Source organism: Miscanthus floridulus, chromosome 1 (genome assembly GCF_019320115.1).
Source record: "Miscanthus floridulus cultivar M001 chromosome 1, ASM1932011v1, whole genome shotgun sequence".
Taxonomy (NCBI): domain Eukaryota; kingdom Viridiplantae; phylum Streptophyta; class Magnoliopsida; order Poales; family Poaceae; genus Miscanthus; species Miscanthus floridulus.
The window spans coordinates 74,394,535-74,413,031 of record NC_089580.1 but is presented as its reverse complement, the minus strand read 5'-3'; the positions used below and the strand labels follow the sequence as shown (position 1 = coordinate 74,413,031).

At 41.1% G+C, this 18,497-nt stretch overlaps 1 protein-coding gene and 1 non-coding gene across 2 annotated transcripts; one reads left to right on the top strand and one right to left on the bottom strand.

Annotated features, from left to right (window-relative positions):
* Positions 1–1,204: 1,204 nt before the first annotated feature.
* On the top strand, positions 1,205–1,666 carry LOC136458770 (DNA polymerase II subunit B4-like). The gene is made up of 2 exons (XM_066458702.1): positions 1,205–1,328; positions 1,407–1,666. The coding sequence occupies exons 1-2, from the start codon at positions 1,205–1,207 to the stop codon at positions 1,664–1,666; spliced, it is 384 nt and encodes a 127-aa protein (XP_066314799.1).
* Positions 1,667–5,967: 4,301 nt separating this feature from the next.
* LOC136511894 (small nucleolar RNA R71) lies at positions 5,968–6,074 on the bottom strand. Its single transcript, XR_010772899.1, has one exon. It is a non-coding gene; the product is annotated as a small nucleolar RNA R71 (small nucleolar RNA).
* Positions 6,075–18,497: the final 12,423 nt, after the last annotated feature.

Here is an 18,497-nt window from a genome sequence, read left to right as displayed (position 1 = left end):
TTACAAAACCTCCCCTACTTGAAATCAAGCTCATCCTTGAGCTTGCGAAGTAGTCATCTGTGGCATACTCAGGATCTTTTCCAAAACCTTTCCACTTCCCTTTTGCTCGAACTAGTTCTGACTGAGATAGTTGCTGACTTTTCTAAATTTTGACGGATGATCCAACTATATTGGCGGACTATCTGGTACAACATTGGATTCTATTCTCTGTAACCGCTAGGCCCACCAACTTGGCAGGTGCTCTACCGCTCGTGGCAGACTATCTAGTAAATGTCGAGCTATGGAAGGCCCAACAACGCCTAGACAAGTCCTTTTCTTTTCTTCCACCTGCCAGTCCCCCACGTACTTGCGCCCATGCCAATGACCACACCATGACGTCGGCCCTTGGATGTTTCTCCATCGATTCATGTGGTCACGTGCCCATCCACGTGCTTCTACAAGATGTGGGGCGCCGAGTAAGCATCTTTTTCTTTTCCTTTTCCTTTTGGGTTATTCTCCATGGTTAAAAGCTAGGGTTTGCTTGATCTATTCAATGACTAGGGTTTCTTCAAATCCATCTTAGGAATCTTGTCTAGTACACTTAGGTGTACCTTTGTATAAGTTTTAATGCACTAGCATTGGTTGAATCACGAGATTTTGAAGATTGGAACTAGGGCGGTTACTGTTCACTGTTCTTCACTGTCGAACATCTGACGGATGGTCTGTCATTGTGGCGGAATGTTCCGCAAGCTCTCAAATGACTTGGTAAAGTTTCCAGTATTTGACTGTTGTTTGTTGATTTGGTAGCCAGTCCATGAAATTTCATGGATGGTCCGCTGTATAGTATGTAGCTTGGAATTGTTCTCTGTGTAGATTCAGTTGACTAACGGAAGGTTCTGATGTACTGACGGGACATTCCAGTATTGATTGACTACGCTCAGGTTGAATTAATTATGTGTGTCTATAATTCGTCGAATGGTCCACAAACTCTGGCGGATGCTCCGTCAGTGCCTATTCAGTACTGATTTAGTTCTAACTCATTCCAAATGTCATCCAACCTTGTAGATGTTTCTCATGTGCTTCTCATAACCACTGTACATGCTATAGACCATATTGTCATATCATTCTTATGTCCATAATTGCATTCACTCTAGTACTTCATTTTTCTTTCAATTATGTCAACTAATTCACTGATCATTGCTTGTTCTTTGGTTGCTGGCGTGCTATGTTGTGTCTTCGGGGTGGTGGCCAGGAAAAGAAGAAGCCAAGGAGGGATTCTAGTCGCAGCGGTCGTCGGGTCACCGATGGTGATGATCTGGCAGACCATGACTACAAGATGGAGGAGGAGAGTAGGAGCAAGAGGAAGCCCCCATACAAGCCAAGGTCCATGTGGGCTAGCAATGTGAGGTGAGATCCTTCATCGCCAGCTTCAGAAGATGATAGTGATGAGGAGGAGGATGATGATGAGGAAGAGGAGGAGGGTGAACAGGAGCAACAATCTGATGATGGTGGGGAGGAAGAGGATGATGAGGAGGGAGATGATGATGAAGAAGGTGATGGAGAGGATGGGGATGAGGAGGTGGGTGAGGGGGATGTGGAGTCAAATGATGATGACATGGAGTACAATCCACAGACAAGGGTGTTTCCTATTGATGTGTCCGGCCCACCAGATAGAAGGGTGGATTAGAGGAGGGATAATTTTAGGAAGTTTCACAAGATTTGTGGCATCAAGCAGTTTAGTCAGAGGAGGTCTTCTCCAAATTCCTTCTTTCATAACTAGAACCAATATGACCTTTTCTAGGGTATGTTTTAGCTTGCCAAGATGTGCCAGAATCAGAAGTGGGTTGATTGGGATTTTATGATGAGGTTTGAGCGTCTTCACATTCTGCTGACTTAGATTGAGGATACATGACTTAGGAAGATGATGACTATGCAACACAACTAGAATGAAGCTATGGTCTAATAGTTCTACCCCACTTTGGAGGTGAACATGGCGAAGGAGATGATCAAGTGGATGACTAGAAAGGGGAAGTACAAGGCCTCTTTCAAGGAGTTTGCTACGGTTTGCTATCTCAACAACAACTTCATGAAGGCCGGGGAGTAGATGAATGCGCTTCCCAGGGTGGAGAAAGAAGCTACTTGGTTTTATTCGGGCGACTTTGAGTACCTTCATAGCAAGGGACTGAAGATGGAGCCGAGCATGCTGAATAGCTTGCTACGCTGTACAGTGCTGCCCAAGGGTGGCAACGCTAATGAGATCCACATGAAGTACTATGTGGCCATTAGGTCCATCTTGGATGGCGTGAGAGTGAATTGGGTTGACTTCATAATTGAGGAGATTGTGTTATGCAAGCATTTGGTGAAGAATGCCTTAGCATATCAGCCCTACATCATGGCGCTGATAAGGTCAAAGGCATCTTTCCAGGGCAATAAGGAGGTGGTGCATAGGTCCTTTCGCCCACACAATTATGACAAAGCTTTCTTCACGAGTGGCTCATCTTCTTCTCAAGCTATAAAGAGAGGCCAGTCTTTAGCTCAGGGAGGCGTTGTTGCCCGTAGGAGGGGTGCTGGTGCTATCGGCCAAGGTATATGGACGCCTCCGGTTGGTTACTTTGATCCATACTTTGAGGGCTTTTCAACTCCAGATGATGGTGGCACCATAGGAAAGAGAATTTGATAGGAGGTTTGAGCACCAGTAGGACTTATTGTAGTAGTGCTTCATTAACCTGGTGTAGACCTTGATGCAAAACTTGGCTGCGAGGATGGAGTTGCTTGCCACCAAGGAAGAGGTGTAGGGAGTCTGCAATGACTTAGTGGCTCATATCCAGAACTTGACGCAGTTTAAGCAATCCCATAATGACTTCACTACTCACTTCTACCGCCTCTACCAGCTAGTGACTCCAGGTATTTCTAACCTTATTTTAAATTCCAAGTTTTCTATATTCTTAGTTGCTGCACTTTATCCTAATAACCGATCAATTTACACCTATATTCACTTGCAGGTACCGCTCCAATGCCTCCTCATGTGCAGCACCCCCAGGGTCATGCTGCATCAAGCACTACCCCGTCTGGTATATACTTGATTCCCATTAAATTTCTACTTATAACCTTGTCCATTCCAACTTAGCAAACCTGAACTCATGGTTGCATTCTTACTGTAGGAGTGCCTTCAAACTTGCCTCAGTTAGCCTTCTACCCTTCGGCATTCTAGCAGATGCCCCCACCACCGTACAACGCACATCAGCAGCCGCCATTCCCACTGCCGCCTCCATAGAAGTGATGATCGTCTTGCGATGGCTGTGTCAGATACTTTGCGTTGGTCTTTTGGTTGCTGCCTAGCCACATCGGGCGTGATACTTGGTTAAGATACACTTGATACTCGGTTGCCTATGTGGTCGCCCATTGAGGTAATAGTTTGCTACTTTGGCCATGGTGGATTGGCCATAAACTTTATTGAACCTTAATATGCTAGTTATGAACCATGTTGGGGAATTTGTGATATCGGTGATGCATGGTTGAATATCTCTGCTTAGTTGTATCTGCTTGCTTGTTCTGTGATTGAGTGATAAGGCTAGGATACAGGGGAGATGAAACGTCCTAGTTTGGTTTTGGTAATTGAGTGACAACATAGGTGGACTAATGCATTTAAATATGAGATACACAGGTGATTAGTCCACAGGTACACTTGTGTGAGCAACTCATGCCATGACAGTGAAGATGGATTGGAGTTTGTTGACGGTAGTTAACACCCATCATAAACCATCAATATAACTTGAATAAATGCATGAATATGATCACCAACATAGGTTTAGGGGTTTAAACTAACAAATTCCACAAGTTTTGGTGAATCTGTGTTTCTAGCAGGGTTTATCTAGAAGACTATCAAAGTGGACCTAAATGTTAGAATTAATCGAATTATCCGTGACAAAAACAACTCCAAAAGACTCTAGAAGGCACCAGAAGGCAAACCACCGAAGTAGAGAGGAGGTGTCTGCCAGGTGGGGTGGCCTTGCCCACCTACAAGCCGGTTGGCCATATGGGCCCACTAGTCAGCATCCCTTCGCTACGTTGGTTCTCCACTGCCTTAAGGATTGCATCTATGCTGTTGCTTTAAGTCAGTTTGATCCGAGGGCTTAGGATTGATGGTTCCCCTTATATATTCCAGCCCCTGCCACCCCCAGGCATCATTGATAACCCTGATCATTATCTCCTCTAGAAACCCTAATCAGAAGAGAAGAACCTCAGAGCTCCACAATATTCAAGGGCATAGCTAGCTAGGTTAGATCTGGAGGGAGGCAAGCTTCGCTTGGATTTCTAATCTTGTTAAGAGCGTGGCTTGGTATAACCCTTGTATCCTCTCTTGTATCTTTCATTATTCATATGTTTGCTACAATTGATTCAACATTGTTCTTCATATTATTCATGTTCCTAGTTATCATGTTCATCGTCTACTTTTATTATATGCTTAGCATAGCTAGATTGTCTTTTATGTTCAAGCATAAGTTCGTATAGCGCTCGCTCTAAAGTACATGGGGTGAGTGGTCGACATTGTGTAAGCGTGGTGCTTATATGTTGTTTACCTATGGATGCACCTTATTTTCTAGGCCATGTGGTAGATCGCGAGTGTGACACTCTCATTGAGTCCTTTGTAGTCCACTCCCTAAATATAGGTCAGGTAGGATCTAGTTATGAAGGAAGTCATGTTCTGTTCTTGATCTTCCTTAGTAATATCCCTTATGTGTAGATATGGAGGTGATCTTAGCCATGATTATTAAGTGTAATTGCACTAATCATAGTATGCTTTGACTTGTAATTTAGAATGACTTAGGAATTATTTATCTATTGTATCTACTTAGTAATGCTAATGCCATAGAAAGTAGTACAGTGTTCAATTATTAATTACTAATGATCATTTATCATATATTTATCATATACCTTGTGACTTACCCCTATTATGAGTGGAAGCTTGGTTATGGCTTATCTGTCCATCATATGTATAAGTTATCAATATATTCAAACCGCCAGGCCTTCCCTGTGGTTAAAATATAAATGACGATACCTACAATACTCCTAGGTGAAATGTTACAATGGTAAATTATCTGTGCGCTTGCAGATCCCTTCATATACATATTTGCATTCTTTCTAGTCATAATAAAATACTTAAAATACTTCTTAGTGTCATTCTAGAAGTGACGCTAGATAGTGCCAACAAGCATTTCTGGCATCATAGCTAGGGATGACAACTTAGCAAAAGTGATGTTAAGAAATGTCAACAAACATTAGGTGGCTACTTAAACAAGTGACATGTTAATAAATACCAACAAGCATTTTTGGCATCGTTGCCAAGGAAGGTAGCGAGGCAATCAAAAGGAATATTGATAAACTTTTACTTATTGATGTGATCGAGAAAACCATATACCTCTGCTCAAATAGGCTTACCCTTGTTCTATCTACTTTTATATCTTATACAGGGTAATATATGACTGGTTTTGACCTTCTGACAAACTACATTGAAAATCCAGAAGCACTACTCAGGAGGACTAAGGCTAAACTCAAGAAAGTTTTAGCTTTAGAATCGGAAGACAGCCAGATAAGGTGTAGCTTAACACTAGTTTTCAAAGCCATGGCTAACAAGACTCTCCATGAATTCTCTGCTCCAACTACGACCAACATCCATACTGGACCGGTGATTAACATTAGAGACAATACTTTTGAGCTCAAGCCAACTCTCATCAACATGGTGCAAGCTAGCCAGTTTTGCGGAAAGGCACATGAAGATGCAAGTGCTCATCTCCAACACTTCCTAGAGATTTGCAGCACTTTCACCATCAAAGGAGTTACTAGAGACGCCATATTACTTCACCTCTTCCCATTTTCACTTTTGGGGAAGGCGAAGCATTGGTTCTACACCAACAAAGATAAAAATACTACATGGGAAACTGCTCCACTGCCTTCCTAGCAAAGTTCTTTCCCACAGGCAAGACCAATGCTCTGCGTGGTAGAATCTCAAGCTTCCAACAACAACATGATGAATCTGCCCCAAAGGCATGGGAACGCTTCCAAGATTACATTTTAGAATGTCCTTATCATGGGATGGAGAATTGGCTACTCATGTAGACTTTCTACCATGGGTTGACTAACAACACCCATGAGAATATGGATGCTGCCGCTAGAGGTGCTTTCTTATCACTCACAATCCCAGGTGCAACAGCTCTCATGAAGAAGATGGCCTCCACCAAGGTTGGAATGAAGAACGTCTTCAAACCTACAAGAGAGGTGGAGGTATGCATCAACTCAAGGAGGTAGACATACTGTCTGCCAAGATGGATCTACTCATGAAGAAACTTGAAGACTGAGCCAACGAGAAGTAAGAAGTCATGCACATTCATGATTCCCACATGACTTGTGAAGAATGTGGAAACACTGGACATTTAGGGAACAACTATCCCAAAACCCAAGAGGATGTGAACTTCATCAACAACAACAACTATTGTCCTCAATAGAATCAAGGCTGGAATAGGCAACAGAGGCCAAACTACCAAGATAATTACCAAGGTAACTATCAAGGTAATAATTACAATAATTTTAATAACCAACCATCTTTGAGAGATTTAGTTTCTGGGCAAGCTAAATTTATGGAGGGCTTATCTAGGAAACTAGCTTCCAATGACAAAATCTTAGAAAATATAAATAATAGAATGGATAGTTTCTCCTCAGCTATTAAAAACCAGCATAGCTTGAATAAAATGATAGAATCACAAATAGCACAGCTAGCGGCTGCTGTTCCTTCGATCGACAAAGGTAACATTCTAGGGCAACCAAAAGATCTCAAAACTACAAATCTTGTCGATATTCATAATGCTGCAGGATACTACATAGAACCTTCTAGCAGAGGATGGGAGGATTATTCCATGCCTGTCAAGATAGATGATCCAGGAAGACTTGTCATCCCCATAGCCATTGGACCTCACATATTCCAAGAAGTTGTTTGTGACTTTGGAGCAAGTGTGAACATTATGCCAAAGGTAATTTATGATAAAATCAATGGAGATACTCTGTTATACACAAACATGCATTTGTAGCTTGCAGATCAGTCTCTCTGCTACCCAAGGGAATTCATGAAGACATCTGTGTATGAGTTGGACAGTCAGATGTACCTGTAGACTTTGTGTTTTTTGAAATAGGTGGAGATGTAATGGCACCCATTATCTTGGGCTGACCTTTCCTAAGCACTGCAAAATTATCATCTATGTGGACAGTGCCAACATCTGTTTCACAATAAAGGATAGAAAGGAGAAGTTTACTTTCTAGAATTATATACATCACTCTCCTAGTCACCCACAAAAGGCATACCTGCCCGAAGAGACAACAGTGACCAAGAAGAGAAATAACCAAAGAAGGAAGAATAAGGCCAGGCAGCCAAGAGAAGAATCAATCAAGATGATCAACACACTCTGACCAGGGTACAACCACCTCCTCGCTTCACCATTCCTTACCAAGAAGGAAGACCCTAGCGTACTGATGATCGAGTGCACAATAGGACAAAGAATCTTCCACAACACCTTATGCGACATCGGATTGGGTGTCAACATAATGTCTAAGGTAACATATGACTATTTGTTTGGTGATGAACCTTTGTTCCCTATATATATGCAACTGCAGATGGCGGACCAGTCAATTTGATTTTCGAAGGGAATAGCAAAAGACATCATGATAAAAATACAAGATTACTATGTCCCTGCTGACTTCATGATTCTTAACATGGGAGAAGAAGAAGACGTACCTATCATCCTTGGTAGACCATTTGTCAACACTACAAACGCGATCATCTACATAGGATTGGGACAAATTCACTTCCAATTTCTTGGACAAAAGGTACGATGTTATTTTAATAGTTATACAACTTATGAACAGACGAAGAAGACCCACTCCAAGAGGAGACACCGATCATCCCAACGCTAGAGGAATCAACTCCCAAAGAATGAAGAGGAAGTAGAAGCTATGAAGGATCAGTTGACTATGCCAAAATCAAGTCCGCAGACCAAACATGTGTGGAAGGAAAAGGTGGCATCATCATCAGAGTCACCACCACAAGAGGTGCAACAATCAAGGTCTCCATCTCCGGGACCGACTGATGCATCTAAAGAATGAAGGACTCTTCAAGTCCTGTTCGGAGGACTTAAAATACGGAACCCTCGCCGAGAGGTAAAAATTGGTAGTTATCTATATTTACTGTTTCGCATTGCATGAATTATTTTTACTTTAGCATATTTACTTTTATGCATTTACATTGCATGAGAAAAAAATTCATATAAAAATCCTAAGCCCCATGTGAATATTTTTACGGTGTGTAAAAACCCACAAGAATATTCACCGTGGTGGCATAATATATATATATATATAAATATATATATATAAATACCATGCATGCATTATACCAGAAAATCCAAAAATATCAGATAGACCATCCTGCTAAAATTCTCAATTTGAAAATATTGCTAAACCTCAAGAATAACTAACCCTAGATGGCTGACTGCTAACCCTTTCATCCTAATCCATTCCATGAGTTATGGTGTTCTTGTTAGTATTTTGCAGGAAGGTGCACATGATCAAGAGCAGGTTCATCCAGTCGTCTTCATCTCGTTCCACCAAGAGTACATCCTCCCAAGCCGGCTCCAACATGCTAGATCCATTGTATAAGAGGAACCCAACTTCCTGACGGACGAGAAGGACATCTGTTGGCAAAGCCGCTCTAAGAAAAACCACAACAACAACTAGCTTGTGGGAAGGGCATCCCCCATGTATCTAGATAAGTATTTATTTTCCGCTTGTTTTACTATTTCTAAGTTTGCTATATAGTTTGCTTTAAAAAAAGATGCATAACTAAAAACAAAATAAAAATTTATCTTAGCTAGTTATATATATTAGTAATGTGTGATCAAAAAATGAAAAAAATAAAAAGTGTGTGTCTAGTTTTCTCTAAGTTTGATTTTTAAGAGCTAAATAAAATAAATGGACTCTGAAGATAATCTCTTGAATGGAAATGATGAATAGTTGCTCTGCTGTAATTCCTTTCAAGTACCTAATTTTTTCCTTGAATTCTCTTGAGTTTTGGATAAGACTGTTTTGATATAAGAATTTACTATGAACTTGAAACTCATGGGTAGTATATGCTTGATCTAAGTCTAGGTAATTAACAAATATGATATGAGAAGGTCTAGGCGGCTGTTTATCTTGTTCCAAGCGATACTTAAGTTCTGGAGATTTATCTTTTGAAAAATATAAAAATGCTACATGATGAGTTCCTGTATGATAGAGCTTGAATTCCTACCAGAGCCAAACATGATATTTAGACTAGGAAAACTTCCACTCATATATGCTGCTTGTTTTGCATTGAGTTTGGTCAAGCTTTGTTGACCCTTATGAAAGGTTTGTCATGCTCTTAAAATTAGGATCACGTACACACCACCTACATATGCACTACTCCTACACTAGGGGTAGGCGCAAAAACATACCATTCCATTTAGATCCACCCAAAAATGTTTTGCTCCTACACTAGGAGTAAACACCAAAAACATGTCTGATAGGATTTTCCACCAAATAAATGCTCCAAGTTCTTGTTGCTGTCTCTCAAAAGTTTTGTTGCAGAAAAGAAGCGTGGGCCATGCAAGAGTTGTTCATAAAAAAAGAAGTTGAGAAAAAATGGACAAGTGTTCGAGATATCTAAAACAATGGGTACTCAGATGCCCATCTAAAAAGAAAAAAAAGAGAAGGGAAATGAATAAGATAGCCCATGTTCTCTTGCAAAAATATTTCCAAGTTTCAAAAGAGAGATATGTTTTCAAGGAGCATAGTAGAGTTAGGTTAGCCACTATATATATATCCACCATAGATCCACACACATGCACATCTTGATTTCCTTGTATGACTCAACTCTCTTTGGATCCGAGGTTTGACTTTACAATACATGTATTGCAAGTATGCTCTTTTATGCTATTTCCACTCCTATGAGCTCCACATAAGCCTTAGTTGTAGGAAGAGAAAGGCATAACATCACTATTGCCTTGGTGAGAATCCAAAAATACCACATATATTGAGAGACTTGAGAGTGTCATACAAAGGATGCTCAGTGTTTTATTTTGAAAATCTATAAAAACTCCAGAATAATGGTTGACTAAAGAACTTCAGACATAGTGCTTGACTTGATCTTTCTGTCTTTCAATTGCTCAAGACCCAAGTGAAGGCTAAGAAGCCCCACTATTGAAAGTAATATGGGTAAGTTTGAAAGTCAGATCAGTTTGTTCTAATCCGGAGGAGAATTCTTGTTTGAACGCATGTGTACTTTTGAGGAGTGAAAACATCGTAGCTACTCTTGATTCATTGCTGAGTTTAGCATTGCTTAGGGACGAGCAAAGGTTAAGCTTGGGGGAGTTTATTGATGGTAGTTAACACCCATCATAAACCATCAATATAACTTGAATAAATGCATGAATATGATCACCAACATATGTTTAGGGTTTTAAACTAACAAATTCCACAAGTTTTGGTGAATATGTATTTCCAGCAGGGTTTATCTAGAAAACCATCAAGGTGGACCTAAATATCAGAATTAATCATAATTATCCATGATGAAAACAACTCCAGAAGACTCTAGAAGGCATGAAAAGGCAAACCACCGAAGCAGAGAGGAGCTGGCTGCCAGGTGGGGCCAGCCAGCCCCACCTGCAGGCCGGTCAGCCATGTGGGCCCACTAGTCAGCCTCCCTTTGCTGCTTCAGTTCTCCACCGCCTTAAGGATTGCATTTACGCCATTGCTTTAAGTCGGTTTGATCCGAGGGCTCAGGATTGATGGTTCCCCCCTATATATACCGGCACTACCACCCCTAGGCATCATTGATAACCTTGATCATTATCTCCTCCAGAAACCTAGATTAGAAGAGAAGAACCTTAGAGCTCCAAAATATTCTAGGGCATAGCTAGCTAGGTTTGATCTAGAGGGAGGAAGCTTCGCTTGAATTCCTGATCTTGTCAAGAGCATGTCTTGGTATAGCCCTTGTATCCTCTCTTGTATCTTTGATTATTCATATGTTTGCTACAATTGATTCGACATTGTTCTTAATATTATTCATGTTCCTAGTTATCATGTTCATCGTCTATTTTGATTATATGCTTAGTATAGCTAGATTGTCTTTATGTTCAAGCATAAGTTCGTATAGCGCTCGCTCTAAAGTACACGGGGTGAGTGGTCAACATTGTGTAAGCGTGGTGCTTATATGTTGTTTACCTATGGACGCACCCTATATTCTGGGCCATGTGGTAGATCGTGAGTGTGACACTCTCGTTGAGTCCTTTGTAGTCCACTCCCCAAATATAGGTCAAGTAGGATCTAGTTGCGAAGGAAGTCATGCTCTATTCTTGATCTTCCTTAGTAATATCCCTTATGTGTAGATATGGAGTTGATCTTAGCCATGATTATTAAGTGTAATTGCACTAATAATAGTATGCTTTGACTTGTAATTAAGAATGACTTAGGAATTATTTCTCTATTGTATCTACTTAGTCGTGCTAATGCATAGAAAGGAGTACTCTGAGTGTTCAACTATTAATTATCAATGATCATTTACCATATATTTATCCTACCCTGTGACTTACCCCTATTGTGAGTAGAAGCTTGGTTATGGTTTATCTCTCCATCATACGTATAAGTTATCAATATATTTCCTTGCCCGTCCTTCCCTAAGGTAAAAATATAAATAACAACACCTGGAGTACTCCTGGGTGAAGTGCTACAATGGTAAATTATCTGTGTGCTAACAGATCTCTTCATATACATATTTGCATTCTTTCTAGTCAAAATAAAATATTTAAAGTACTTCTTACTATTATTCTAGAAGTGACACTAGGTAGTGCCAACAAGCCTTTCTAGCATCATAGCTAGGGATGACAACTTAGCAAAAGTGATGTTAATAAATGTCAACAAACATTAGGTGGCTACTTAAACAAGTGACATGTTAACAAATACCAACAGAGTTGTTGCAAGGCTCACACATGTGATGAAGGAGTTCATTGCATATGATACATGACATTGAGTCATGTGACTAAAGTGGTGAAGATCAAGACAAGACTTCACTTGATAGACCGGTTGCAAGCATGAAGGGCAAGTTGGAGGCTTTGGAGCGATGGACCGCATGGCAGTGAAGCTTGAGCAAGACTTGGTGCCGATGGAAGAAGGCAATGGTGAAAAGGAAGTGAGATCAATATCGATGAACCAATAAGGTCACATGATGATATGAAGTGGATCACATCATTTGTGATATGGTTGGTGTATGTGTTGCATCAACATTCGAGGAGATGAAATGGAATGCACAATGCAAAGGTATAACCTATAGGGCATTTCATTTCACCGGTCATAGGTGAGTAGAGAAGTTGATGACTTGGTTTAGGATAGATGACCATACTATCAAGAGGGGCAAACTTGTTTGCATATCGGTCATCTAGTGCCACTCGAGTAATCTAACTTTGCATCGTTGCTAGGATCGAGTGGCGTGGTGAAAAGAGCGCTAATCCTTCAGAAAAATGTTTGTGAAAATGCTAACACATGTGCACAAGTTGTTGAACACTTGCTGGTGTTGGCACATTTGCAAGGGAGAAGTTGTTGGAGTTGTTTTAGAGCAGCTCAGAGAAGAAAAGGAGGAGTTCACTAGGACCGGACCCTGCTATCGTGGTGACCAAACCCTAGCTAGGAGAGTCTAGTCATCAGCCCTTGTTCTCGGGCGCAGGCAGCAGGAGGACTAGACCCTAGCGTCATGGCTAGACTAGACTCTGTGTCGTGGGTCTGGTTATGCTGACGAGGCACCTAGAGGAGAAATAGGGATGACCAGACCCTGCTGTTGCACAGTGACCGGACTCTAGTCCGTGGGTCCGGTCGCTCGGCAAGGTATGGTGGTGACATGTGGCAGGTGGAGAAGAACCAAACTCTAGTGCTGGGTCTGGTTGACCGAACTCGGCCCGACGCGTTTTTGCCCTCTCAGGAGCTCTCTAGAGTTGACCAGATGCTGGCAAAGGTGGGTCTGATCATAACGAAGCTGGTGGGTCCGGTTATCAGTAAAGGCCATGGTGGCATGACCGGACTCAGGCTCTGTGCATCCAGTCATCCCATGTGGGTGCGTCTGGTCCTAGCATTATCGCACGTGTGAAGTTATCGTTGGGGAGCAACAATCGATGTTGAACGTGGGGGCACGTGGCGCTGATCCAATGATTGGACCCACACTATGTGCGTCCAGTCCGAGGTTCGGTCGTAGGGTCTAGTGCCCCTGAGGATAGGGTTTTGAGCAATAGCTCTTTTAGCCGTTAGGCTATATAACCAAGCACTACCTGGCCTTGGGCTAGCTGCTGAGCACCCTCACACCTATGTGGCTTGTGTAGGAGTGCTTGGATGCCCTCTAAGTCACCAATGCTTGCAAGAGTGCGAATCCATTACGAGTGAGTGATTCTAGTGCGTTGCATTGTGAGATTGCATCACGTGGCACTAGGTGTTCGAGTTGCATTACTCTTGGAGGTTGCCACCTCCTAGATGGCTTGGTGGTGAGTTCTCCATCATGAAGCATGCAAGAGGATTGTGTGATGCTCTAGAGAAGGATTTGTGAGGGGTATCATGCTTACCCCACGGTAGCCATGAAGAGCAACACTAGTAGAGCGTGTCATTGAGCTACCCTCACTTGTGGGTAGGTTCTTGCAGTGCCCAATGTGTGGGCTTGGCAGGTGATGCCAATTAGTCGCCGAACCACCAAGTGAGCGGTCGACACAATGGGGACTAACATATTGGCAAACACGTGAACCTTGGGAGAAAAATCACTGTGTCATCCTTTTCTTCACGTTGGTTTGCATTCCCCTTTACACAAGCTTATAATTACTTTCATATACATTGTGCTTGTGTAGGTTGCTAGTTACCTTCTTGCTTTTGTAGCATAGAAGTAACTCGCTTGTGCAACTAATTTGGCATGAGTAGCCTTGTTAGTTGCATTGCTTAGTTTGTGTAGCTAAGTGATTTATACTCTCTAATTTGGCTTCTGTAGCCTTGTTATTGAGCATTGCTAGTGAGCTTAGGAGTTTTGTGCTTTTGCATCACTAGCATGTGTAGGAGCTCCCTGGTTGCCAAAGTACTAGTGCATAGGTTTGTGTGACCTTGCTCTAGCTAGCTTGGCACCTTTGTTGCCTAATTAGGATCTTTTATAAGGTGCTTAAGAAATTCAATAGAGGGGTGTAGTCATGGCTAGATCGATAGTTTTAATTCTGCATTTGTTTTGGTTAGCCAATGCATTTAATTTTAGAAAGGACTATTTACTACCCTCTAGTCCGCCATCTCGACCCTACACGTGGTATCGGAGGTAGGTCTCTCATTTGTGGTCTTCACCGACCCAAGACGATGGCGAGTTATGTGCTAGATATTGATTGTCCATACACTTTTGATAGCACACACTTTACATGATGGAAAAATTGGATGATATGCAATTTTAAGTTTATTTGCCCTCAAATATGGTGGATGGTGGATGTAGGCTTTTCTCATGTGTTGGATGAAAATAATCTAACTCAAGCACAAGAGAAATTCCTAGATCTCGACATCCAAGCTACTAACATCATGTATAGATCTTTGTATGATAGCATCTTTGGAGAGATCATGAACATGAAAACCACCCATGAGATTTGGAGTTATCTCAATGAGAAATATGGGACAGTCTCCGATGATGATGAGCCCAAAGAGGAGGCACATGAACATGTTGAGCATGACCACAATTTGGTGATTGTGGAAGATTGCTCCACCTCATGTTCAAGTGATGATGATGATGATCGATCTATCACATGTTCACTTGAAAAGGTTGAAGATGATGCCTCAAGTGTTGCAAATGATGATTCTACTTCATGCATACTTGTTGGTGATGATGATGGATCATGCTCGGGCTATGAGAGTGATGTTTCTACAAGCTCTCCAACTACATCACATTGCTTCATGTCACAAGGTGACACCAAGTATCTAATGAAAATGTGATTGATCTTGATTCATATAAGGAGCTTCTAGATAGATATGGTTGCATGATCAAAGCTTTAGAAAAAAGAGATGGCTAAAATTGAGAAATTAAAAAATGAAAACTCTTTTCTAAAGAAAACATGTGAACAACAAAAGCATCCACTTTATGTTACTACTTGTTCACATGAGGAGCTCAAATTGGCTCATGAGGAACTTAGTGTTGTTCATGACAACTTGGTACAAGACCATGCTTTTCTCACTAAAGAACTTTTAAATGAAAAAAATTGAAACTAGTGAGAGCTCATCACATGGGTCAATTGACCAATCACAAAATGTTGCTAACCCTTGTGATGTAGTCAAGAATCATGTATCGACCACTTGTGATGATTTATTAGATATGCCATGTTCTTCACAAATAGATGCTTGTTCTACTTCCTTGTCTTGTGAGACAAACCTTTTGAAGGAGAACAATGAGCTCAAAAATAAAGTGAAGAATTTGAGCAACTAGTTAGAGAGGTGCTACAACTCTCAAGTCACATTTGAGCATATATTGAAGACTCAAAGAAACTTTGGTGACAAGAGTGGCGTCGACTTCAAGACTAGCCAAGTCAATCATCAAGAAAGCCACAATGACATGAGTGGCATTGCCTTCAACAAGAGCAAGATCAAAGGCAAGAGATGGGGCAAGAGAAGATATGAAAGAGAGATGAAGAAGCAAGAACAAATGAAGCTATCTCATTTCATGTGCTTCAAATACCATGAAGTGGGACATCTTGCAAATGGATGCCCCAATGAAGAAAAGCTCAAGTTCAAGAAAGAAGAAGAGAGGCTAAAGTATGTCAAGTGCTTCAAGTGCCGCACATGAGGTCACCTCACCTCTATGTGCCCAACCAAGCAATTGGTGAAGCAACAAGTGAAGTCTCAACCAAAGCCACAAGTTGATGAGCAAGAAAAGAAGCCCCAAACTCAAATCAAGATCAACCATGAAGATGGTGGTGATTTGATGATAAAGAAGAAGAAAACTAGAAGGGGTGGAAAAGCAAGAGAAAGAGCAATGCGTCCAAGGATGAACCAAGACGCAAAGAAAGTGAGCAAGAACAAAGAAGAGAAGATGAAGGAAGTTGCTCACATCAAGTGCCATAGTTGTGATAAAGTGGGCCACCTAGCTTCAGGTTGTCCAAACAAGCTTGAGAAGAAGGCTCAAGCAAACAAGGAGAAGCAAGGCAATGAGAAGCACCACATGAGCAAGGAAGAAAAGGCTCAATCGAAGAGGGAGTGCTACTAATGCCGGGAAAGGAGACACATAGCACATTCATGTCCCCTAGGTAACACTCCTAAGCCTATTTCAATTGATAATGATTCTATGCTTAGGAAGGATGGCAATGGTACATCATTGGTTGCAATTGCAAAACATCCCGATTCATACTAAGGCTATGCCTAAGTATGTTGCACCTAACTTGAGAGGACCCAAACTTGTTTGGGTACCATAAAAAAGTGGATGAATGTGTGTAGATACCATGGCATTGGAGGCTTGATTTAATTGGTTTCTTATTGTTTGTTGGTATTTATAAGTGCAAATAGAATATAAAGGATTCTGCAAGCGCATAGAATACCATTGTAGCATTTTACCGAGAGTATTCTAGGTATCATTATTTATATTTTACCACAGAGAAACAATGGAGTAAAGACTTATTGAGTAATAAAGGAAAATCTATCAGTCAACATACTAGCATAGCTAGAGCAAGGGGTAAAGGTAATGATAGGAATTAGCATAATGACACTCAAGGGATAGATCACTAAGATAATGTAAACTAGTTAACTCATGAGAACAACAGGTGAGGTAGATACCTATGATATTCTTATTATAGGATCAAAGTATATATACCCTACTATTGCTAAGACTCACTCTACTCTTGTGCACTTTGGGACAACGCTAGACGGTAGAGCACCGCAAAAGGATAACTCTACTAACGCGACTATGGTCCTATAATTTAAGAACCTGCTCATATGGGGTGGACTACAGAGGATAGACGGGGTTGTCACCTCCCACTGTTACCACACGACTAGAGAATAGGGTGTACTCATAGGCAGAGCATCGTATAAGCACCTTGCTTACACGATGCTCGGCTACTTAGCCCAGTTGATAAACTAGCAGGCGCTCTATGAACCCACACAAAAGTAAAGATAACCTCAACTAAGCAAGATACATATTAAAAGTAAGCATAGCCATGTAGTTAGGAATATGATGAATTGATAATAAGTCTTACAAGATGTAGAAGTGAAGATACAAGGCTTTGCCGAGCCTCCAAGACTAGATCCAGAACTTGAGCATGAGCCCAACTCAACCCTTACTCCCGAGCTACTAATCTACTACATTGAAGAGTTCTAGACCTATTCCTCTTGGTGTGTGTTGATCTAAATGAGAGATATGAATTAGGGTTTCCAAGATGGCTCCAGGGAGGGGGGTAGGGGCTGCTATATATAGGGGTAGCATCAATTCTAGACCTTCGGATCAAACCGACTTAAAAGAACACGTAGATGCAACCCCTAAGGCGGTGGAGAACTGATGTAGTGAGACAGAGGCTGACAGGTGGGCCCATAGGCCGACCAGCCTGCAGGTGGCCCCACCTAGCAGCGTCTGGCCCTCTGCTTCAGTAGTTTACCTTCTGGTGCCTTCTCGAGTCTTCTAGAGTTATTTTCATCACGGATAAACATGATTAAATCTAACGATTGGGTCCACCTTGCCGGTTTTCTGAATAAATCCTCCTGTAAACACTGATTCACCAAAACTTGTGGAATTCATTAGTTTAAATCCTTAGACCTTTGTTGGTGATCCTTTTTATGCATTTATATAAGTTATATTGACGGTTTATGATGAATGTTAATGACCGTCAACATTGTTCATCATATAATTGAGTCAAGTTGAAGCTATTGATATACCTAACCCAATGCCAAGTCAAAATTGAGTGAAGTCCAAATGCTATCAACATACAAGTGCAATATTCATGTTTGTGGTGATTCATTGGATATATTCAGTGGCTTGCATTTATATGAGTTGAAGCTTGCTAATTGGATGATCATGAGCTAACCAAGGTATATCTCTAGTTGATCTCATTCATTTGGGTGCATAGAGATGATTGAATTGGATAAATTGCATATGTTGCTTGCTATAAGTGGATTGAATGGATTAATTGATTAGTAATCAAGTTTGAATTGATTTGAGTTGGATAAATTCATGAGATTACTTTTAGTAAGTGGATTGAATGGATATATGTCCTGTGAAAGTATTCAAACAAGTTAGTTTCAAGTTTGATTTAATTTGAAGAAGTGTAGCGCAATTGGTAGAAATCTGTCCTATATTTGAAAAACTGAGCTAGCTGAGATCAAATCTGAGTTTGAGTGAACAAATCTATTTGGATTGGCTTGAAATTTGTCATCCATGCTATATACTTATGGTATTAAGTTCTGTATGAATTTCATGAGAATTGGATAAG

Excerpts from the sequence above, each read along its gene's own strand:
- LOC136458770 (XM_066458702.1), top strand. The coding sequence starts at position 1,205 with ATGTTGTGTCTTCGGGGTGGTGGCCAGGAAAAGAAGAAGCCAAGGAGG. Across the intron at positions 1,329-1,406 it reads CTACAAGATGGAGGAGGAGA|CTTCAGAAGATGATAGTGAT; the intron begins GTAGGAGCAAGA and ends CTTCATCGCCAG.